This window comes from Barbus barbus, assembly GCF_936440315.1.
Source record: "Barbus barbus genome assembly, chromosome: 45".
NCBI classification, from domain to species: Eukaryota; Metazoa; Chordata; class Actinopteri; order Cypriniformes; family Cyprinidae; genus Barbus; species Barbus barbus.
The window spans coordinates 20,002,204-20,026,637 of NC_136723.1; the positions used below are offsets into that span (position 1 = coordinate 20,002,204).

General features: G+C 39.3%; 1 protein-coding gene and 1 pseudogene across 2 annotated transcripts; both read right to left on the bottom strand.

Annotated features, from left to right (window-relative positions):
- Positions 1 to 5,212: 5,212 nt before the first annotated feature.
- LOC306863808 (trace amine-associated receptor 13c-like) lies at positions 5,213 to 5,873 on the bottom strand (annotated as a pseudogene). Its single transcript has one exon. The product of its transcript is annotated as a trace amine-associated receptor 13c-like (transcript).
- A 7,077-nt stretch (positions 5,874 to 12,950) lies between these two features.
- Positions 12,951 to 13,982, bottom strand: LOC306864282 (trace amine-associated receptor 13c-like; the record flags this gene model as incomplete). Its single annotated transcript, XM_079408204.1, has 1 exon — positions 12,951 to 13,982. The coding sequence occupies exon 1, from the start codon at positions 13,965 to 13,967 to the stop codon at positions 12,951 to 12,953; it is 1,017 nt and encodes a 338-aa protein (XP_079264330.1). The 5' UTR covers positions 13,968 to 13,982.
- Between the last annotated feature and the right edge of the window lie 10,452 nt (positions 13,983 to 24,434).

Sequence of the window (24,434 nt, forward strand, 5' to 3'; positions counted from 1 at the left end):
TAGAATTCTATGAGCAATTTCAAATGTAGTGTGGTGTGTGTGTGTGTGTGTGTGTGTGTGCTTGTGGGCGCATCACTGATTTGCTGACTCCTCCCTCTTTTTGTGACAGGCATCAATGTATCTTGCTGCTAGTAGAATACAATCTTGTTTTTCACCTAATAAATATTGAAGTTGTGTTTTCTTGTTTAACATTTTGAAGTCAGGGTAAAGTATTTCAAATTTAGGATAAAATGTCTTGATAGTTAGGGCAGCTGGTGAGGAAGTGTTGCTCTGTCTCCACTTCCCCATGGTTACAGTGTGGGCAGATGCGGCTCTCTTTGGGCAGCCAGTGCTGACTAGTCAGAGTAGTCTGTACCTTGTCATTTGTCTTCTTGATTTACAGACTTCCACTGTACTCAGATATTCTGCAGTTGTGTAATCTCTATTTAGGGCCAAATAACATCCAAGTTTACTTTGTTTTTCTGTTGTTTCATTCCAATAGGTTAGATGATTTTCTTTTTGTTTTTATAATTTGGTTGGCCGAATTTTGTGGATGGATGTTTCAGTGTCCTGATGCTGGATGTTGTTAGTCATGTTAGTTTGTGTTTGCAGCTTCAGGACCATCTGAATCAGGGGACTTTTTTGAGGGTTCACTTCATGGTTTTTAGGGCTTTAAAATTATAAGAGTTGAGGTCGCTCATTATTAAGTGTTTCCAAAATTTGATGGCTCTTTTCTCAATGCGCATTAGTAGAGGGTATTGGCCTAATTCTGCCCCGCATGCATTGTTCGGTGTGTTCCTCTGTACTCTGAGGATGCTCTTACAGAACTCAACATGCAGGGCTTCAATCAGATTTTTGTCCCATTTTTCAAAATCTCTCTCTCTCTCTCTCATTCAGATCATCGGCTCACCAACTCAGCTCCAACAATGAACTGTTCCAATTATACACTTTGTTCATAGTCAGATATTTTTCACATAGCTATGAGAAGCGTTGAACATGGATGCGCATGCGGTTGCCGTGCTGCATTAAAGCTTTAATCAGGATAAAACCACATATTAGAAGCTAACATAAGCAGTCTCTTCACATCCCGATAGCAATCACTGAGTCAAGTGGTCTAAATGTATTTATATGTATTTATATTGTTTTTGCAAGGTGTAGGTCCATAGAATGTTCGAACATTCGCGCAGACAGGATACGTCATCAGCGCACTCCATTGCGCTATTGCAGACCGAGCGAGAATGGAAGGCATTATTATTGTAATATTTTGCACTTTGTACTGCAATGCTTTCTCATCACCAACGGTGAATGAGACGTGAGGTAATATGACAGCTTTGCATTCAGTCCTCCATCAACGCCATCTCTCAATGACTATGTTTACATCAGCATCAGTAATCTAATTATTTACCTTATTCAAATTAAGACAATATTATGGGGTCATATGATGCTTTTTTAAAGATCATTATTTTGTGTATTTGGTGTAACAGAATGTTTACATGCTTTAATGTTCAAAAAACACATTATTTTTCAAATACTGTACATTATTGTAGGTCCTCTATGCCCCGCCTCTCTCAAACGCTTCGTTTTCTACAAAGTCCTTCCTTCCGACAAGCGTAGTCTGCTCTGATTGGCCAACTGGCACAGTGCATTGTGATTAGCCGAACACCACAAGCACTCGTCGGAAATGTAACACCCCTTTCCATAATCACAAGCTTCAGCTTTCAAAATAAAAGTAAAAACAGTTAATAATGTCCTTAGTTTTACCATCAGTTCAAGCCGAGAGGGGAACAGAGTTGATGATGACACAGTGATGATGCATTTGTATTTGCAGTACACAAGCCACGGTTAAGATAGCTGACGTGCTGTGATGTGACCCTGTCTCTCTCACACTCTCTCTCCCTCTCGCTCTCTCTCTCACACGCGTGCGCGAACACACACACACGACGCTCAAAACTCCCATTTGAATAGTCAATAGCAAATACTTAAACTAATAACAAAACATTCTTACAGTCTCTGACTCAGAAGCGCCAGATTGTCATAGCAAAATCAGAATTACCTCCTCTCCTAGGTTCACGAAACGGTTATCCATAAAATGCGTTGTGATAACATCTGGGTTGTTCTGTCCTGTTGTAAGTAATCTTAATGATTCCTAAATACATCTACTTTTGGAAGGCCAAATAAAGTGCTTTTGCTTTCGCCTAGAAACACAGTTTGTGGACACAACCACCCTACAATGATAGAAATTCACTCCTTTTTTTAATCCCTAAAAAAAACTAAAACAGTCTCAATTATCAAGCCATTTTTATTTTGGAGTGAATAACCAGCGCTCTCTTCCACCTTCAATAACATGACTGAAGTGAGACCCTTGAGCTAGGCACCAAACCTCCAAACTCCCTGTGCACCGCAGCATTATGGCTGCCCACTGCTCCGGGTGTGTGTTCATAGTGTGTGTGTTCACTACAGTGTGTGTGCGCACTTGGATGGGTACAAATTCCGAGTATGGGTCACCATACTCGGCCACAAGTCACTTCACTATCCCTTTCACTAAATTTGTTTATGCCTGGCTGTACAAATCATTTTACTCCAGACTGTTTTCTGAATGAGAGACAATTCAAGGCAGGTTTTGTTAAAAAGTTAAAACTCAAGGATGGATCACTTCCACAGAAGCGAGGGGCGGGGTGAGCAGTGCTCATTAGCATGTAAAGAGATATGCACCGAAACGAGTCACTGTGAACGGAGCTGTTTTTGTTCTTATTTGTCTTATTTTGTAATTAAATAGCATAATTCCGTTACATGTAACTAGTTACTCCCCAACACTGTTTATAAGTTGTTTGCTTTAGGTAGCATAAGTGTTTTCATTATTATAATTATTATTGTAATATCAGTTTGATTATTTTGATGGAACCCTTTAGACAACTGTTGAAAAGTAACTGTGCAACTGCATGTCAACTACAAGTCATTACAGTATTAGTAGTAATATCTCTTTTGTCCCTTCAGAGGGCAATTTATGCAGCACCAGCCTCACAAACCGACAAATTTTATAATACATCATGACAAAAACTGATCAAATAAAAACATCACAGCAAATACAACCACAACAAAACTTCATACTTCAATTCTTCTCCTCTGCATCACCCTAGCGCCATTATGGAGAGCACCTTGAAGCATGCATATTGTGTTCCTCTGCACGTAAACAAGGCTCAGCGCATACAGTACATGTTCTACGTCAGCAGCACCACACTTATGCATAGTGATACTCTCCAAAATTGTGGAGGACAGTGACATGGAGAAGAATTGTTGAATAAAGTAGTTAATTTTTGTTTTCTTTGTACACAAAAAGCATTCTCTTTTTATTAAGGACCATTTTTGACACAATGTCCTTACTGCGTTTCTGTGCCTTGACCATGGTAGTTTCCTTGCTGTCTATGGAGGGTCAGAAAGCTCTTACTATTAAATATATTAATTATGTTGCAAAGATGAACAAAGGTCTTATGTGTAACCCAGGCTAAGAGTGAAAATTAAATGGAAAATGAATAAATCACTGATTCTTGAAACATGGGACAAAACAGGTCCAGCAATTTTAACTGCTAATAGGTTTAAAAATGAAAATATGTTCAATTGTAAATGTTATGGGGGATTAATAATAGAATATATTTAACACAATTGTCCCCTTCAATCATTATATCAAATCTTTGACACTTATTGTCTTCTCACTACATCTAAAACAGTGTGTCCACAGTGAAGGGTTCAATTATTTTTTTAAATGATGAAAAAGAGCGTGTTTTATCAAATTAAACACTTAATATCTCATATCAAAGCAAGGATGTTTTTCAATGACACATGCATGTTTCACAGTTGTGTCCCCACATTTTGTCAACACCATCAGACATGCATTAAAATGTAAAAGAAATTCAGTTTTTGCTTTGTCAATATGGTGTAAGGAGTGTAGATTGATGTAGAAAAAAGAAATGTAAAACAGTTTAACAAAGCAGCAACATAAAACATGAAAATAAAATGAAAGAATATGAATACCTTCGCAAGGCACTGTAATTATGTAATGTAAAATACAATAGGCTCTGCACATGGCAGTGTGGATGGGCCTCTATCAAGGTAGTCTGGTGGGTTGATCTGTCATATTCAGTCACATGGCTTTTTTCAGTTTGTTTACTCTTACTGATGTCAGAAAATGTCAGTGATGTGTCAACTCTGAGGACCAATTAGAATTATGATTTATGTTCTACATGTATTATTGCTGCAGAGATGATCCTCCACTGAACTGCTCATTAAAGGTGTGAAATACTGTAAACACACACACACGCATTATAGTGATGCAACTGCGCCTCAGAGACAATGATAAAAATAAATGCTGACATAATCAGATGTTTATTATAAACAAGCAACAGACAGTGTTGCTATGATATTCATATACAGTGTGTGAGTCTGGACCATATATACTAACCCCCAAAACACTGAAAGAACATGAAACATATATACAAACTATCAACATGTTTGAATGTTAAAAATTATCTCAGCCAAATAAACAATAAGGCCAAGAACTTTGGGGGAAAAAATGCTCAATCATGGTAATTGCTGGTTATTTACACCATAGCGGCACAAATGCAGTTTGTTCATGTTCATTTCAACATCTTTAAAATATATCAACTCATTACTTTCTTTAATGTGCTTTTTGCAATTATACATCTGAGATCCTGTGTTTTCACATCTTTTTTTACAAACTGAGAAAGAACTGTACATTAGTTTGTGCTTTAGCACTTGAAAAAAACATCTAAAATATATCCCCAACTCTCCACAAAAGTCATGAATAATCAATAAATGTGCCTATAAGAGAGGATGATGGCTCAAATATTTTAAGAGTTAAGATGTGTTTAACTGCGGTAAAATAAAGCATAGATAAGAGGATTCATGCAAGAAATGTCATTGCGGGAGAAGAGATTTCTTTAGCTGTAGTAACAGCTGTTATATACAATATATAGAATGGAATATAGCAAAGCAGACAAACAGTCACAAGGATTCCTAATGTTTTTATTTATTTAGTCATTTAGCAGACGCTTTTATCCAAAGTGACTTACAAATGAGGACATAAGAAGAAATCAAAGCCAACAAAAGAGCAACAACGTGCAAGTGCTATTACAAGTCTTGGATAGCCTAACGCAGTAAAATTAGAATAGAGAGTGCTAGAGTTAGAGGGTCAAGTAAAGATGGAACAGATGAGTTTTTAGCCGTTTCTTGAAGATGGGTAAGAATTTGGCTGCTCGGATTGAGTTGGGCAGGTCATTCCACCTGTTAATAATGTTAGAGCAGCTTTGCTCTCAGATTTCCTCCTCACTGAATCCTCCATTTCACATTTACCACTCTTCATCAGAGAGTTTATAAATGTCACTTGCTGATGGACAACATAAAATATCCTCAAATATAAAGCTATGATCACGGTGCAAGGAATTAGGAAAGATATGAACCGATCCATGATCCTTAATGAAAATAGAACGTTTAAATTGCACCCTACATAGCACACATCGGCCTGTGCGGTGTCAAAATATCTGTAATTTATTGCAAAAGCAAAATTGCCACCAAAGCAGATACAGATGCTGATGAAAGTTTTAGTCATTGTTATTTTGTGTGGGTACACTAACGGGTAAAACAGCCATATAACGATCAATAGCAATTAAAACTAAATTACCAAGAGACACTGAAAGAAGCAGTCCAATGATGACTACAAACAGTCCACAAAAAGCCTGTCCAAAGTACCAACACGTCTCGATCAGATTTATGGCATCCACAGGCATCACAATAAGTCCAATAAGCATGTCGGAAACAGCCAGAGAAAGAATGAGCAGGTTGGTTGGAGTGTGAAGCTTCTTGAAGTGAGAGATGGACATGGGGGGTTGATGGCGCAGTGGATAAGACACATGCCTTTGGTGTGAGAGACCCGGGTTCGAATCCACTGTGAGACACCAATGTGTCCCTGAGCAAGACACTTAACCCCTAGTTGCTCCAGAGGCGTGCGACCTCTGACATATATAACAATTGTAAGTCGCTTTGGATAAAAGTGTCAGCTAAATGAATAAATGTAAATGTATAATTACCAGCAGGTTCAGAAACGTAGTATGTGTTATCATTTCTTCAGATAGCAAGCATGCATATTGCTATTTTAAACTATAAGGAAAGTAGCAACACCTTGGAAAACATATATGAATCTTGTATACACTTGTCTGAAGCACTATATATAACCACTGACTGCCGAACATGGCCGCTTCGGTTTGTTGCTCCTTGGTACTTTTTCTGTTTTTGTTTGTTTGTCCTGTCTTAAGCAACGTTTTTCTGATCAGCTACACTAGAAACGAACTCTTGGACATAAGAAATAGCACACCAGATAACTTTTTGCCGACATATGAACATTTGGACGTTTTACTGGACATTTTAGTTGGAGGAGCTGCGTTTCTATACAAGTGCTCCAGGCGACGCAAGCAAGGGAAGCGTGCTGGTGCGCTCGTGAAATCCAGACAGCGTGGTTTAAGGACTCCGCTGCCTGAGTATTCACCTGGTGAATCTCCGCTCCCTTGCAAATAAATCAGACGAACTACAACTCACTCGCACAAAAAATGACTTTTTAAACTCTTCTGCGCTTTGTTTCACGGAAACCTGGCTGAACGGATCTATCCTGGACAGCGCGCTACATCTAGACGGATTCCAGCTATTCAGAGCAGACCGCATCACCGAGTCGTCGGGGAAAACGAGAGGCGGTGGATTATGTTTTTATATCAATGAAGGCTGGTGTACAGATGTGACCGTTTTAAAGAAGATGTGCTGCCCAAACCTGGAAGCTCTCTTTATTAACTGCAAGCCTTTTTATTCGCCGTGCGAGTTTTCCTCTTTTATTCTGGTGAGTGTGTACATTCCTCCTGACGCGTGTGTGAGCGTCGCGCTAGAACTGTTGGCCGACCAAATCACACACACAGAGCATCGTTACCCAGACCCTTTCATTATCATTCTCTGTGATTTTAATAAAGCTGACTCACCCGCGAACTGCCTAAATACAGACAGTACATCACGTGCCCCACCAGGGACAGCAATATACTGGACCATTGCTACACTGTTTTAAAGGATGCGTATCACTCTGTCCCCCGTGCAGCATTGGGACTCTCTGATCACTGTTTGGTTCATCTTCTACCAGCCGACAGGCAGAAACTTAAATCTGCTAAGCCTGTAGAAAAAACTGTAAAGAGATGGACTGTTGAAGCAGAGCAGGATTTACAGGCCTGCTTCGAACTTACTGATTGGAGTGTTTTTGAGGCTGCAGCTACTGATCTGGATGAGCTCACCGACACCGTGACGTCCTACATTGGTTTCTGTGAGGACATGCGCGTACCCACCAGGACTTACTTAACCAAGGTTTGTCGTTGTTAAATGTTAAGTACAAAACCCAAACAGCTTCGCTAGGCCAAAGAGGATGCTCACAGGAGTGGGAACAAAGTCTTGTACAAACAGGCCAAATGCACACTGAATAGAGAGATAAAAGTGGCAAAGAAAAACTATTCTGAAAAGCTAAAAAAAACAGCTTTCAACCAACGACTCTACATCAGTGTGGAAAGGCCTGAAAGCCATCACCAGTTACAAGACCCCTCCCCCCAGCACCGAGGCCAATCAACAACTGGCTGAAGACTTGAACAAGTTTTATTGCAGATTTGAAATACAAAAGCATGGTCTGACACCCCACACCCACTCTGACTGTCTCACAACACAGCCATCAACACCTTCCCCCTCCCTCCCCCCTACTGTTTCTCAGCCTGTAATCAAGATCTGTAAAGAAGATGTAAGCAAAGTCTTCAGGAATCAGAAGATAAGGAAAGCCAAATGCCCAGACGGTGTCTCTCCAGCCTGCCTCAAAGCCTGTGATGTGCAGCTATCATCCATCTTCACATTGATCTTTAACAGATCACTGGAGCTGTGTGAAGTCCTCTCCTGCTTCAAACGATCCACCATCATCCCTGTACCCAAGAAACCAAAAATCACAGGACTTAATGAACGCAGACCTGTTGATTTAACGTCTGTGGTGATGAAGTCATTTGAGAGGCTCGTGTTGGCTCACCTGAAGGACTTTACTGGTCCCTTGCTGGACCCCCTGCAGTTTGCTTACCGAGCAAACACGTCTGTGGATGATGCAGTCAACATGGGACTTCAGCAGAAACCCCCCTGTTCTCCCCCCACTCACCATCATGAACAGCACTGTGACTGCAGTGGAGTCATTCAGGTTCCTGGGCATCACCATCTCCCAGGACCTTAAGTGGGATACTCACATCGACTCCATCGTGAAAAAGGCTCCGCAGAGATTGTACTTTCTTCGTCAACTGAAAAAGTTCAACCTGCCACAGGCGCACATGACACAGTTTTACTCTGCTGTTATTGAGTCGGTCCTGTGCTCTTCTATAACTGTATGGTTTGGGTCAGCCAACAAATCAGATATAAGAAGACTGCAGCGGACTGTTAGGTCAGCAGAAAGGATCATTGGTGTCCACCTGCCCAGCCTTCAAGACTTGTACTACTCCAGAGTGAAGAAACGGGCAGGTAACATCATCACAGACCCTTCTCACCTTGGACATGACCTGTTTGCGCTTCTCCCCTCAGGCAGACGCTACAGATCTATGTGCACTAGAACATCTAGGCATAAAAACATTTTTTTCCCCCATGCCATCTCCAGCCTAAACAACTAACACAGGAATTATTACCTGTGTCCTGTAATTCGTTCCCCATCTCTAATTATTGACTCTCTCCCTAGTACTTTGTAAATATATATGCATATTTTGCTAAACAGCTGTATATATAGAGTAAATGAGGCACAAATCTGTACATAAATCTTCTGTTCCAAATTCTTACACATTATTATTATTATTATCATTATTGTCGTCTTATTTAAATGTTTCTGTTCTCATGTCAGATATGTCTGTATGTATGCATGTATATACCAGAGCTTCTTAAAAACCACAACAAATTCCTTGTGTTTGCGCACACTTGGCGAATAAAGCTGATTCTGATATATCACACCTCTAGCAGGTGCGAGTAACACCTTAAGTCTCGGTTTTTTTAACATGTGAAATAAGATTTTCAAAGATCAAGTAGCTGTCTAATACAACACCCAGCTCTTTGACTTGACTTTGAATTTAATGGAATAAAATTACTGGCCATCCAATCTTTTATATCTTTAACACATTCTGTTTAATAATTAATATACATCTGAGTATCATCAACAGTGTTGTGCAAGTTACTTCCAAACTGTAATACATTATAGATTACTTGTTACTGTTATTCAAAAGTAATTCCTTACCTTACAATATTACGGTCTCAGAATTGTAATGGGTTACATGACTATTGTATTGTATATGTATTACTTTTGAGTTACTTTCACCAAAACAACTACAGAAGTAGAACTTAATATTCTAAAATAACAAAATGTACTAGAGCCCTGCACGGGCCTCAAATTTAAGCCCTATATTGGCCAGTGTCTGACAGCTTATCAGAATTACCGACCCGAGTCCCTCTTTTTTTTCCCCTTCTCCGTAAACAGCTCATGTTTCATCTATTAAAATAGTTAAGTTTTGTAGGCTATCTAATGGCAAAGTGTTTATATTTCCTTTCGTTTTTATTATTAAGTTCATTTAGAAAAACGTTTGGAGCATTTTTTGTTTGTTAAATAGGTTTTTTCTTTCTTATAACGACCAAGCGCCCAGCGGCAGACCGGCAGGCTGATCATAGCTTATGTTTGATCAATTTAGCCTTCTCAAATCATCACGACTTGCCTAAAATAAAATCTATAGATAAACTAAAACAGTTCAAGCGAGCATATAACAATGTTTAAACGTTAAATGTGCGCTGCATCCAATAGTTTGTGCGGAGAGTGGAAGCTAAAGCGCAGGACATGGAGGCACCAGCGCAATCAATTGCAGTTTTTTTCAATGGAAACAACTTACGCCATAATTTTTGCTAATAAAGGTAAGAGTAATACATCATTCAGAACTGTAAAGGGTCTACTTTTATTTGTTTGCACTCTCAATATCAACAAAACTTTGTGCTTTTATCTTGAACAGGAGCGCTTCACAAAAATGAACCGAAAGGCAGTGAATACATGCCTCACAGACATGATAAATATATCTATAGAAAACTTTAAATTACTACTTAACGAAATAAATCTAATCGAAAACAAAAACTCTTTAAAATCCGTGAAGATGCACTTTTCTCTAAAGGCGCGTCTAATGAGGAGATGGCAAGTCAGGATCATCATCTACCTCTTTGCGACACTGACACAGAAAACACAAGTTTTTTAGTAAATAATTCAAATATATCCTTACTATTTCCTCCCGACACACTCATGGTAATTACTTTACTTTTGCTGGGGCTTTGCATCAAGCTTCAGCCTATTGCGTGTATTTGAACGCAGAACTCTTCATCTGCGCTGACGGCTCTCTGCTGCTGCGGGACTCTAAACACCGTCGAGCCGCTCTTGACAGTCGCGGCACGGTCTCGTGTTGAGCGCAGCGCAGCAATTTTTTTCATCACTAATTGATGGATGTCTAAAATATAAAAATAAGGAGAAGCCTAAAACAGGCCCGAGGCCCGGCCCCCGTCTGAACTATGACGTGAATATTGGCCCGAAGCCCGACCCTAGAGGTGTAAAAAAGTTGGAGCCCGGGCCGAAATGCAGAGCTCTAGCGTTCTCCTCAGGAGAAATCACATTTCGCCCGCCCCATCATCAGGCCCTTAGAATCGTCCTAACCCCCATATTAAAGATCACATATTAAAAGATCAAATATATGAAACCATATATTTCATAATTAACAAATTGTCATATATACAGTGGGGCAAATAAGTATTTGATACACTGGAGATTTTTCAAGTTTTCCCACTTACAAAGAATGGAGAGATCTGTCATTTTCATCATAGGTACACCTCAACTGTGAGAGACAGAATATAAAAAAAAATCCAGAAAATCACATTGTATGATTTTTGAATAATTTCCATTTTATTGCATGAAATAAGTATTTGATACAATAGAAAAATAGAACTTAATATTTGGTACAGAAACCTTTGTTTACAATTACAGAGGTCAGACGTTTCCTGTAGTTCTTTACCAGGTTTGCACACACTGCAGCAGGGATTTTGGCCCACTCCTCCATACAGGTCTTCTCCAGATCTTTCAGGTTTTGGGGCTGTCGCTGGGCAACACGGAGTTTCAGCTCCCTCCATAGATTTTCTATTGGGTTCAGGCCTGGAGACTGGTTAGGCCACTCCAGGACCTTGAAATGCTTCTTACGGAGCCACTCCTTAGTTGCCCTTGCTGTGTGTTTGGGGTCATTGTCATGCTGGAAGACCCAGCCACGACCCATCTTCAATGCTCTTATTGAGGGAAGGAGGTTGTTGCCCAAAATCTCGCGATACATGGCCCCATCCATCCTCCCCTCAATACGGTGCAGTCATCCTGTCACCTTTGCAGAAAAGCACCCCCAAAGCATGATGTTTCCACCCCCATGCTTCACAGTTGGGATGGTGTTCTTGGGATTGTACTAATCCTTCTTCATCCTCCAAACACGGCGAGTGGAGTTTATACCAAAACGTTATATTTTGGTCTCATCTGACCACATGACCTTCTCCCATGCCTCGTCTGGATCATCCAGATGGTCTTTGGAAAATTCAGACGGGCCTGGACATGTGCTGGCTTGAGCAGGGGGACCATCCGCGCGCTGCTGTTTGCCTATTGTCCTGTAGCCCATCCCAGCCTTGTGCAGGTTTACAATTTTGTCCCTAGTGTCCTTAGACAGCTCTTTGGTCTTGCCCATAGTGGAGAGGTTGGCGTCTGATTGATTGATTGAGTGTGTGAACAGGTGTCTTTTATACAGGTAACAAGTTCAAACAGGTGCAATTAATACAGGTAATGAGTGGAGGATAGGAGGGCTTTTTAAAGACAAACTAACAGGTCTGTGAGAGCCAGAATTGAAGAATTAATTATTCAAAAATCATACAATGTGATTTTCTGGATTTAAAAAATATATATATTATGTCTCTCACATTTAAGGTGTACCTACGATGAAAATTACACATCTCTCCATTCTTTGTAAGTGGGAAAACTTGAAAAATCGGCAGTGTATCAAATACTTATTTGCCCCACTGTAAGTGACACGTCACATATATGTAAATAATTTGTTATGCATGTCTAATTTGTATATAACACAATTTAAAAGGACATACATCCCCAATAGGGTCTGGCTGCAGACTTGCACTTGCATATATCTCACATATATTAATAATTATATACATTCCATATATGGCAATAAATGTATTATACATAAACATATTTTGTATGGGGTAGACATATATGTCAGTATATGAAATTGTCCCATTTTCTAATAAGATTCATATATGAATAGGGCATATATAAAACATGTATTGCATATATGGGTATTTCGTATATGCACATATATTACATTTCTGTATGGGCTAGTATAGTCTAGTACAATTATGACAACTGTTTGAATCATGTCTGAGATACATTTACACATAAATATTGTGATATACACTTTATGTATAATAGCCTGTACAGCCATCTGTCTTCTAATCATCATGGAAACTCATAAATGGTTGATTTGAACTCTACAGCTCCACACACCACACAAATAGTCCTTCTCAAAATCAGTACACAGCTGATTTCAATAGAACATGATGCCAGCATCTTGCTCAGCTAATAGTGATATTCTAATAAGTATAAAATACACACCACACAAAAATATTGCATTACATATTCGAATATTGAGACTTTTCAGTGTTGAATGAAATGTTTCTTTATGATCTTTGTTTATTTCTCGTGCTTTGTTCACCATCTGGAAATAATTTGTAGCAATACATTCTGGGACTTCCTACTCTTTTGAATGATACAAATGTTGCTGTCTACTAAATCAAACCCTTAAGCATTATGAATGACCGTCTGTAAAAATGTCAGTCAAAGAGGATGCTGGCTGAAATATTTTAAGAGTAAGAATGTGCTTAACCGACATTTTAAACCAGCGATAAAAGAAAGCATAGATAAGGGGATTCAAACCAGAGTTAACATACAAGGTCCATGTTAGGAATGTCATTGTAGTGGAAGAGATTGCTGTGGATTCTGTTAGAGAACAGATATAGAACGGAATCCCACAGAGCAAATAAACGGCCACAATGATTCCTAAAGTCATAGCAGCTTTGCTCTCAGATTTTCTCCTCACTGAAACTTCCATTACAAATTTACCAGCTTTAAGAGAGTTCAAAACTTTTACTTGCTGTTGTGCGACATAAAAAATCTTCAAATATACAGAGATGATCACAATACATGGTAATAGGAAGGACAAGGTCAAATCTGTGAATCTCCAAGCAGGAGTAATCAAAACAATACACCGGCCATAACAAAGATCTGGTCTGTGTGAGGTATTAAAATATCCATTACTAATTACAAAGGATATATTGTAAAGTGAACAACAACACCACGAGACACAGATGCTTATTAAAGTTTTAGTTGTGGTAATTTTCTGGGGATACTGTAAAGGGTGACACACAGCCACATAACGATCAACAGCAATTAAAACCAAATTACAAAGAGATGTAGAAAGGAGCAGCCCAAGAGTAATTACAAAGAGTCCACAGTAAGTGTCTCCAAAGTACCAACATGTTTCAATCAGATTTATGGCATCTACAGGCATTATAATCAGTCCAATAAGCAAGTCAGCCACAGCCAGAGAGAGAATGATCAGGTTTGTTGGAGTGTGAAGCTTCTTGAAGTGAGAGATGGAGATGATCACCAGCAGGTTAAGAAACACAGTCGATGCTGACAACAATGAAAAAAACACATACATGTTATTGTGTTCATGTCTGGAGCGTTTTCCCTTGATACATGATGAGTTGATAGCAGGAAAGCAATACTGAGTCTCATGATCCTCTATACTCGGAAAGGCCATGAGTGAGTCTCCTCCTGTTAGGACTGTGTTCCGCTCTCCTTACAGTACTTTCATTTATACGGTGTCTGGATTAGACTGACCAACCCATCTACCACCCACTCTGATGTTGCATGACATAATTGATTCCTTTTAACATCATCTACCGTGGATGCAACCTTTATTGCATTACATCTCACAGTACTGAAATAGATTGAAGTTGTCTACACTGGACACATCAAAGCAACAGTTGCAAATTCTTTGTCTTTCAAGTCAAAAGTACTGCAAGTATGTGGAGTACATCAAAAGTAGGGCAGGGCATCCGTTTACTGTCATGGACTTGTCATGTCACATCTAGAGTAGACAGAATATTGGCTTTTTCTGCACTATTTACATTTCACATTGGTCTGTAGAAAAACATCAACATGCTGAATGAAAATTCAGATTCACTCTCTGACAAGTAGATGGTACTTTTGGAACAGCAGAAAAAAAACTTTTGCAGAAATAGCACTAAAATAAATATAAAAAAATTCCAGTTCTGTCAAAATTAGCACATTAACAGGCGATACATTTTTCCAGTTTAACGGCATTAAAAATATTTAACCCTCTGGTTGTGTTCGGACTCCGGTCACGCCTTTTGTGTTACCGGTCAAAAATGACCGGACTCCAAACAACTGCTTATAAATCTGTCATTATGCTATATTATCACCAAATATTGGATTCAATCTTTTTGTCAACTTGTTTTCTTTCATTTAGGACTGGTTTTGTGTTTCTATTTGCATCTGTTTAATCGTAGGCCTCATTTATCCGAGAGTAGGTACCTCATTTTTTGAGTGAAAAAAGCATTTTTTATGAATAATTTTCACAATATTAAACAAAAAATTATAAAATTTTGCACTGTTTCTCACACTAGTGTACTTTAATGTTTAATCAGGAAGTTTGCTTTTAAATGCTTTTATTTTGTACAAAATTGCAAGAAGTCACACTCGTGGTGTTCCCGGTCAAAAATGACCGGACTCCAAACAACTGCTTATAAATCTGTCAATATACTATATTATCACCAAATATTGGATTCAATCTTTTTGTCAACTTGTTTTCTTTCATTTAGGACTGGTTTTGTGTTTCTATTTGCATCCGATTAATCGTAGGCCTCATTTATCTGAAAGTAGGTACCTCATTTTTTGAGTGAAAAAATAATTTTTTATGAATAATTTTCACAATATGAGAGAAAAAATTATGAAAATTTGCACTGTTTCTCACACTAGTGTGCTTTATTGTTTAATCAGGAAGTTTGCTTTTAAATGCTTTTATTTTGTACAAAATTGCAAAAAGTCACACTCGTGGTGTTCCCGGTCAAAAATGACCGGACTCCAAACAACTGCTTATAAATCTGTCATTATGCTATATTATCACAAAATATTGGATTCAATCTTTTTGTCAACTTGTTTTCTTTCATTTAGGACTGGTTTTGTGTTTCTATTTGCTTCTGATTAATCATAAGCCTCATTTATCCGAGAGTAGGTACCTCATTTTTTGAGTCAAAAATTTTTTTTTTATGAATAATTTTCACAATATTAAACAAAAAATTATAAAAATTTGCACTATTTCTCACACTAGTGTACTTTAATGTTTAATCAGGAAGTTTGCTTTTAAATGCTTTTATTTTGTACAAAATTGCAAAAAGTCACACTCGTGGTGTTCCCGGTCAAAAATGACCGGACTCCAAACAACTGCTTATAAATCTGTCAATATACTATATTATCACAAAATATTGGATTCAATCTTTTTGTCAACTTGTTTTCTTTCATTTAGGACTGGTTTTGTGTTTCTATTTGCATCCGATTAATCGTAGGCCTCATTTATCTGAAAGTAGGTACCTCATTTTTTGAGTGAAAAAATTATTTTTTATGAATAATTTTCACAATATGAGAGAAAAAATTATGAAAATTTGCACTGTTTCTCACACTAGTGTGCTTTATTGTTTAATCAGGAAGTTTGCTTTTAAATGCTTTTATTTTGTACAAAATTGCACAAAGTAACACTTGTCAAAAATGGCCGGCCATTGAAAGTGAATGGGGAAGAATGAAAGAAACAACTAGTGTTCAGGAGCATGTTGTGCTTGCAAACATAAATGCCTTGGACCAGTGCGTGCATGTATACTCACGCTATCACACACACACACACATCTATGCATACAAACTATTGTATTACACCTATTTCATCCTACCCTGAACTGTATGCAATATGCTTTTATGAATCTCATATTATAACTCTCTCTCTCTCTCACACACACACACACAATGCACACAAATGCTCAAACTGCCTTGTCTTTGGCCTGCATTGACTTCAAAATAATCTTTTTTTTTCCATCCCTCGACCAGAACGTTACATCAACTTCAGCTGGGTCCTCAAAATCAGAAGATTGCTTCTTTTCAGTTGTTGCAAGGTTTTCAGCTTGTCCAGTGATATTTTTATCTTCCAATATATCTTGCAATGCATCGTCACTGTAAAATTCTTCTTCAGTTGTCTCTTCCTCGTGTAAATGACAAGCAAGGCACTGTGAGGCATTTGTATGCTCTAGCATTTAATTGTAAACTTTTGTTTACTCTGAGAGAACACGAAAGCCTCTAAACATATTGTCATAATGTTTTGTCTAGTACGGAGCCGCTTAGAGCTCATGGTGGTGGAAAGATTTCGGGGTGGGTGAAAAAAAATCGGGGTGGGAGGAAAAAATATTTTTCAAATCTTTTGCGTTCCCTCGCAAAACTTTGCATTCTCTCGCAAAGATGTTTGCGTTCCCTCACAAAACTTTGCGTACATATTTGCAAGAGAACGCAAAGTTTTGCGAGAGAAAGCAAACATCTTTGCGAGAGAACGCAAACATCTTTGCGAGAGAAAGCAAACATCTTTGCGAGAGAACGCAAACATCTTTGCGAGAGAACGCAAACATCTTTGCGAGAGAACGCAAATATTTTTGCGAGAGAACGCAAACATCTTTGCGAGAGAACACAAAGTTTTGCGAGAGAACGCAAACATCTTTGCGAGAGAACGCAAGCATCTTTGCGAGAGAACACAAAGTTTTGCGAGAGAACGCAAACATTTTTGCGAGAGAACGCAAACATCTTTGCGAGAGAACACAAAGTTTTGCGAGAGAACGCAAACATCTTTGCGAGAGAACACAAAGTTTTGCGAGAGAACGCAAAGTTTTGCGAGAGAACGCAAACATCTTTGCGAGAGAAAGCAAACATCTTTGCGAGAGAACGCAAAGTTTTGCGAGAGAAAGCAAACATCTTTGCGAGAGAACGCAAACATCTTTGCGAGAGAACGCAAACATCTTTGCGAGAGAACGCAAACATCTTTGCGAGAGAACGCAAACATCTTTGCGAGAGAACGCAAACATCTTTGCGAGAGAACACAAAGTTTTGCGAGAGAACACAAACATCTTTGCGAGAGAACACAAAGTTTTGCGAGAGAACGCAAACATCTTTGCGAGAGAACGCAAGCATCTTTGCGAGAGAACACAAAGTTTTGCGAGAGAACGCAAACATCTTTGCGAGAGAACGCAAACATTTTTGCGAGAGGACACAAAGTTTTGCGAGAGAACGCAAACATCTTTGCGAGAGAACGCAAAGTTTTGCGAGAGAACGCAAAAGATTTGAAAAATATTTTTTCCTCCCACCCCAAATTTTTTTCACCCACCACGAAATCTTTCCACCACCATGAGCTCTAAGGGGCTCCGTAGTCTAGAATATGTGGTGAAAGAAAAGATTATTTTTGAGGTCAATGCAGGCTAAAGACAAGGCAGTCTGAGCATGTGTGTGTGTGTGTGAGAGAGAGAGAGAGAGAGAGATCCTTTTTTATTCATAAAAGGATATTGCATGCAGTTCAGGGTAGGATGAAATAGGTGTAATAAAATAGTTTGTATGCATGGATGGATGGGTGTGTGTGTGTGTGTGCGCGTGCGTGTGTGCGCATGTGTGTGTGTGATAGCTTGAGTATAAATGCATCCACACATGCAAAGGTCCAAGGTCTTTGTTTGCAAGCACAACATGCTCCTGAACACTAGTTGTTTCTTTCATTCTTCCCCATTCACTTTCAATGGCCGGCAATTTTTGACAAGTGTTACTTTGTGCAATTTTGTACAAAATAAAAGCATTTAAAAGCAAACTTCTTGATTAAACATTAAAGTACACTAGTGTGAGAAACAGTGCAAATTTTCATAATTTTTTCTCTCATATTGTGAAAATTATTCATAAAAAATGCTTTTTTCACTCAAAAAATGAGGTGCCTACTTTCAGATAAATGAGGCCTACGATTAATCGGATGCAAATAGAAACACAAAACCAGTCCTAAATGAAAGAAAACAAGTTGACAAAAAGATTGAATCCAATATTTTGTGATAATATAGTATATTGACAGATTTATAAGCAGTTGTTTGGAGTCCGGTCATTTTTGACCGGGAACACCACGAGTGTGACTTTTTGCAATTTTGTACAAAATAAAAGCATTTAAAAGCAAACTTCCTGATTAAACATTAAAGTACACTAGTGTGAGAAACAGTGCAAATTTTTATAATTTTTTGTTTAATATTGTGAAAATTATTCATAAAAAATATTTTTTTCACTCAAAAAATTAGGTGCCTACTCTCGGATAAATGAGGCCTACGATTAATCAGAAGCAAATAGAAACACAAAACCAGTCCTAAATGAAAGAAAACAAGTTGACAAAAAGAATGAATCCAATATTTAGTGATAATATAGCATAATGACAGATTTATAAGCAGTTGTTCGGAGTCCGGTCATTTTTGACCGGGAACACAACGAGTGTGACTAGGTGAAATAAAACCCACAAAAAATTACGAAAATTCTAAAAAAATTTATGAGAAATACTTGTACCCTATGTGCGCAAAGTCAGTAAGTTTGAGTCCAATGCGATAACGTTAACTAGTATTTTCAGGAAAAAGAAAAAAAATTTCTGGTGAATTTGACCCGAACACAACCAGAGGGTTAATGCAGTTAACGTAGGGGCACAGCTAGTATTGGCCACCTCACTCACAACTGCTGCCTCTGTCTCGTTTTTCTTGACAAGAATTGCATTTATTTAGATGAAGAACATTTTTACTTTAAGACTTGAAGTGGGCCAGAAAAGGTGATGAGTTGTGAGAAAATATGATGCATGTCAGATTCACATTATGTCCAGAAGCAGCAGCTCTTAAAGTAACAGCAGCCAAATATCCTAATAACCCAGCTGCTGTGATGTCTGTTAATCAAAGAACAAAAGAAAAAAAAAAGGAAATCAATAACTTTTGTAGCTTTAAGGATTAATTTATATTTCATTTATTGTTTCTTCATTCAACTTCATTCAATTTCCTACTTCCTGAAGGGCACAGGTAGTTAAACATGACATTTATTATAACGGGTTTATGTAGTAATTTTTTACTCTAATAAAAGGTTCAAATTGATAGCTCTCAATTATATTTTAATGTTGTATAGTTATTGTCAATGGTTAAACATCGGAGGGGAAAAATCAGTAGTAGTAGTTTCGGTATCAGTGGTACTCGCCTTCAGTCATAAAAAAGATGCCACTAAACAAATATTTAAAAATATGCTGTCTTTGTTGTTTCTACATTAATTTGAAGTTCGCGTGTGAAATTATTGCTATATAAAAGTATTGTAGTAAAGAGAGCATGGTCCCTTTAAGCCTATTCACTGTGTTTGTTCTGTTCCTATTCCTATTGGCTGTTTAGGTACGTCAGTCTGAGAATATGTGCTGAGTTACGTCTGTACGTAGAGTCTTGAATAGAGGTTGCTCGCATGCTCATCGCACGGTCGGGAAAGCAGCCGTTCTGTGCCCGAGCAAGAGCACCGATCAGCGAAAACATTGACATAGACTGACATTGACATAGGTTCGTAAAAAACGCAAATCATTTTGGTATGACATTCCATTCTCCTTACTTAAGGAACTCTTTTTCTCCTTAGCCCAGGTAAGATGCTTCTGACATTGTTTCTGTTTCAGAAGTGGCTTGGTAGGCCTTTTCCTGAAGACGTTTGAGCGTGGTGACTCTTGATGCACTGACACTAACTTCAGTCCACTCCTTGTGAAGCTCTCCCAAGTGTTTGAATCAACTTTGCTTGACAGTATTCTCAAGCTTACGGTCATCCCTGCTGCTTGTGCATCTTTTCCTACCCAATTTCTTCCTTCCAGAACTTTGCATTTAATATGCTTTGAGACAGCACTCTGTGAACAGCCAACCCTTTCAGTAATGAGCTTCTGGGCCTTACCCTCTTTGTGGAGGGTGTCAGTGATTGTATTCTGGACCGTTGTCAAGTCAGCAGTCTTCCCCATTATTGTGGTTTCAAAGAACAAGAGATACACAGATTTTATATTGCAGGGATGGTCATTTAATGAAACTCAAATGTAAATTGTGCAAGAGTCCATGTGGTGAACGAGTGACCTCTGGTGGTGAGTTAACGGAAGTTCATAGACCAGATTCATGACATAGCACCCCCCCCCCCCACCCCCAAGGAGCGGCTTCCAGACGCTCCTATACAATCCAGGAGGGCAGTGGAGCGGAGGCAGAACAGGGGGAGGGATGGAGGGCCAGGTCCACGTGGAAGTGGAGTAGCCGGGGACCGAGGCAGAGTCGGTACAGCAAGAAGCCAGGGCGAAGTCAACGGGACTGGAGCCCATCAGGGCAGAGCAGAATATCTCCACGGCAGAGCAGGCGGAGCAGAAGACCACCAGACCGGAGCCGTGACAGGGCAGGACGAGGATTCATAGATGGCCTACATAGCCGTGACAGGGCAGGACGAGGGTTCATAAACGGCCTCCATAGCCGTGACAGGGCAAGACGAGGATTCATAGACGGCCTCCATAGCCGTGACAGGACAGGACGAGGGTTCATAAACGGCCTCCATGGCCGTGACAGGACAGGACGAGGATTCATAGATGGCCTCCATAGCCGTGACAGGGCAGGACGAGGGTTCATAGGAGGGTACCACTGACACCTCTGGAGGTTCTACAGTGGTAACATCAGGAAACAGGTAGAGTTCAGTAACCGGACAGTGCTCATCAATGGCTCCTTTGACCGTGACATGACAGGCTGAGAGTACATTGCTGGGCGCCACCACCATACAATGAGCTGAAGCGAGCACCGTTCTACAGTTCTGCAGCATGTGCCGCCACCTCTGGAGAAGCTGCAGCGGGTGCCATCGCCTGGGGTAGTTCCGAGGTGGTGTACGCAGCCCAAACGCAACATAAAGCGATCCCCATCATGGGAAGTGCTTCGGACAGGGAAATTAGTGCAGGAACAGGAGGGTTAAAGCGAGCTGGTTTGGGGATACCAGCTGCATGTGCAGACACCAGTGGTGCATCCCTCAAACTGCATACCAGATTAGGATACTGAAGGACTGACCTTGAATATCTGGGTGTGACAGACAGAATGTGACAAGACTCTGGCTGCTCAGCTGTGATGTGATGTGGTTCTGGATGGTTAGCGGTGACGTGGTGAGACTCTGGCAGATCAGCGGAGATGTGGTGAGACTCTGGCAGATCAGCGGAGACGTGGTGAGACTCTGGCAGATGAGCAGAGACATGGTGAGACTCTGGCAGATCACCGGAGACGTGGTGAGACTCTGGCAGATCAGCGGAGACGTGGTGAGACTCTGGCAGATCAATGTTGACTTGGCTCATGACTGGCAGCAATGGCATGACGGGGTGTTGTTGTGTCCGCCATTTTGCGATCGGGTTCCGCTGTTGCCACCATTTTGTGAGCGCACTCTGGTGCAGCCACCATCTCAGTCAAAGACACGGTGTCGCGTTCCTCCTCCGCGACACCCACAGTGAATGGAGAGCCAACACACAACAAAGCATAATCCATAACCTGACAGAGTGATTAACGCGGGCCCTCGCGTCTAAGCTTAGACCGAAAGGGTTGATTTATGCCATCACAGAAAATCTCTATCAAAATAATGTCTGGTAAATCTGAATAGTGAGCTATGGCTAAAAATTCTCACATATGGCTTTCCAACGATCGTGTGTCTTGCTTAATAGCAAATAATATACGTGTTGTGTCCATACCTGGCCAAAGTCCCTCTGAAAAGCTGCTGGATCCTTGTGTGACCGAGTATTCTGTAACGGGGCGAACGAGAAGTGAGACGTGCGGATCCAAGTGCAAGCTTTTATTTATAAACATAGTCAATAAACAGACAGGGTCAAACAATGGCACACAGATATGGTACGGGCAAGACACAGAGCAATCCTAGGGTTAGCGAGAGTCGACGATCGGCGAACAATAACCAACAGGGTAAGGCAGAGACATAATGCAGGTATACGAGCAGTACTCCAAGAGAGGTGCAAACAGAGTACAAACTGCAAGGCAAAGGGGTAAATCCAGGAAACGCGGGCAAGAATCAAAACACTAGAAAAACACACAAGGCAAGACTATGACAACAAAGTGGGTTCCGTATCGCAGCTAAAACTAGGAGAGTATAAATGCAGAACAATACTGGAACTAAACAGAAAAACACAGAATGGCTCGGTAAGGCAGGTAACACTAGGGGAGTGATAAACGCAATACAATACTCGGCAGAGAGGAAGAGGAAGTCCATGGTTTATGCAGGGTGTGTGATCAGTGCAATCAGCTGTGTGTCGTCAGTGCAATGGATGATGGGAATTGTAGTCTGAGGTGGCGTGCAACAGTTAGTGTGGTGCAAGAGTCCATGTGGTGAGCGAGTGACCTCTGGTGGTGAGTTAACGGAAGTTCATAGACCAGATTCATGACATAAATATTCATGAGCTGTAAGCTCTAATCATCAAAATGAAAAAAAACGTTTGAAATGTTTTTACATGTAATGAATCTAGAATATATGAAAGTTTCACTTTTTGAAATAAGTTGAACTTTTTCATGATATTATAATTTTTTGAGATGCACATGTATGTATGTATGCATGTGTGTGTGTGTGTATATATATATATATATATATATATATATACACACACACACATAAAAGGGCTGGGCAAGTTAACAAATTATTATCACTTTAACGCATTCATTAATTGTTATTTTTATTACTATTTTATTAAAATTAAAAATAATTATATTTAATTATTAAATAAAATGTGCATTAACAGTTTTTTTTATTATTATTTTGCTCACTGACTCTGAATTCACATGCAGACAAACCATGGGTCACAGGAGGGGTGGGATGTTGATCAGTACTGGCTTGGGATGGGTGTCATCACGCGTCTCAACCAACGAGAGCATTTGGGGTGGGCCACCAGCAGCTCTCACATGAACGCTCACCAGCAAGTCCATGTCTGAATGGCTCAAGAAAAACAAAATTAAGGTTTTAGAGTGGCCAAGTCAAAGTCCGGACTTAAATCCAATTGAGATGCTGTGGCATGACCTTAAACAGTCCTTCCATGCTTGAAAACCCTCCAATGTGCTAAATTAATACAATTCTGCAAAGAAGAGTGGGCCAAAATTCCTCCACAGTGATGTGAAAGACTCATTGCCAGTTATCACAAACGCTTGATTGCAGTTGCTGCTGCAAAGGGTGGCACAACCAGTTATTAGATTTAGGGGGCAATTACTTTTTCACGTAGGGCCAGGCAGGTTTGGACAGCTTTTTTCCCTTAATAAATAAAATCATTATTTCAAAACTGCATTTTGTATTTACTCTGGTTCTCTTTGTGTAATATTAAAATATGGTTAATGATCTGAATCATTCAAGCGTGACAAATACGCCAAAAAAAAACAAAAAAAAAAACGGAAGGGGCAAAAATGTTTTCACACCACTGTTTATACATTAAATCATGTCTGAGATGCATCTTCACATAATATTATAAAGTCATGGTTTCAGGAGAAGTTGCTGACCTTGCACCAACCCTTATTCATTTATCACTGTTATACAGTATATGGGCCATTCTACAAAACTGGTCCAAAGTCAGAGTTGTTAACGCCTTGAAAAAAAAATTTATTTTTCCAAAAAATTGTATGTATGAAAATTGTATAATATCCAAGGTACACGTTTCTAGTAATTGTGCAGTTAATTCTCATATTACATTTTCAAAAGGTTTTGTAATATTTGTCCTCTCCCAAAATGTTACTACCGAAACACAGTAAGAATAATTTAATTAGAAGGGTTATATTGACCGATTAAGATTTTGCTTAAGATACATCTAGATTGTAAATATATTTTTAATAAAAAAAAATTCAGTGGTAAATCCATAATTAATTTTTTAACAATATTTCAAATGTAATTTATGAGATTTGTCATATTTTGAATCCAAGTTTTCTTTGTAAAAGGCAATCAGTATACTTTATTTTTGACAAAACACCCCGTTTCAGTAGTGACAGCACATTTTCGGTAGTGACAGTAATGCTTTGGTAGCAACCACCTCACATTACAGAATTTAAACTCACATACTAAAACATACTAAAATACAAATATATATATATATATATATATATATATATATATATATTTT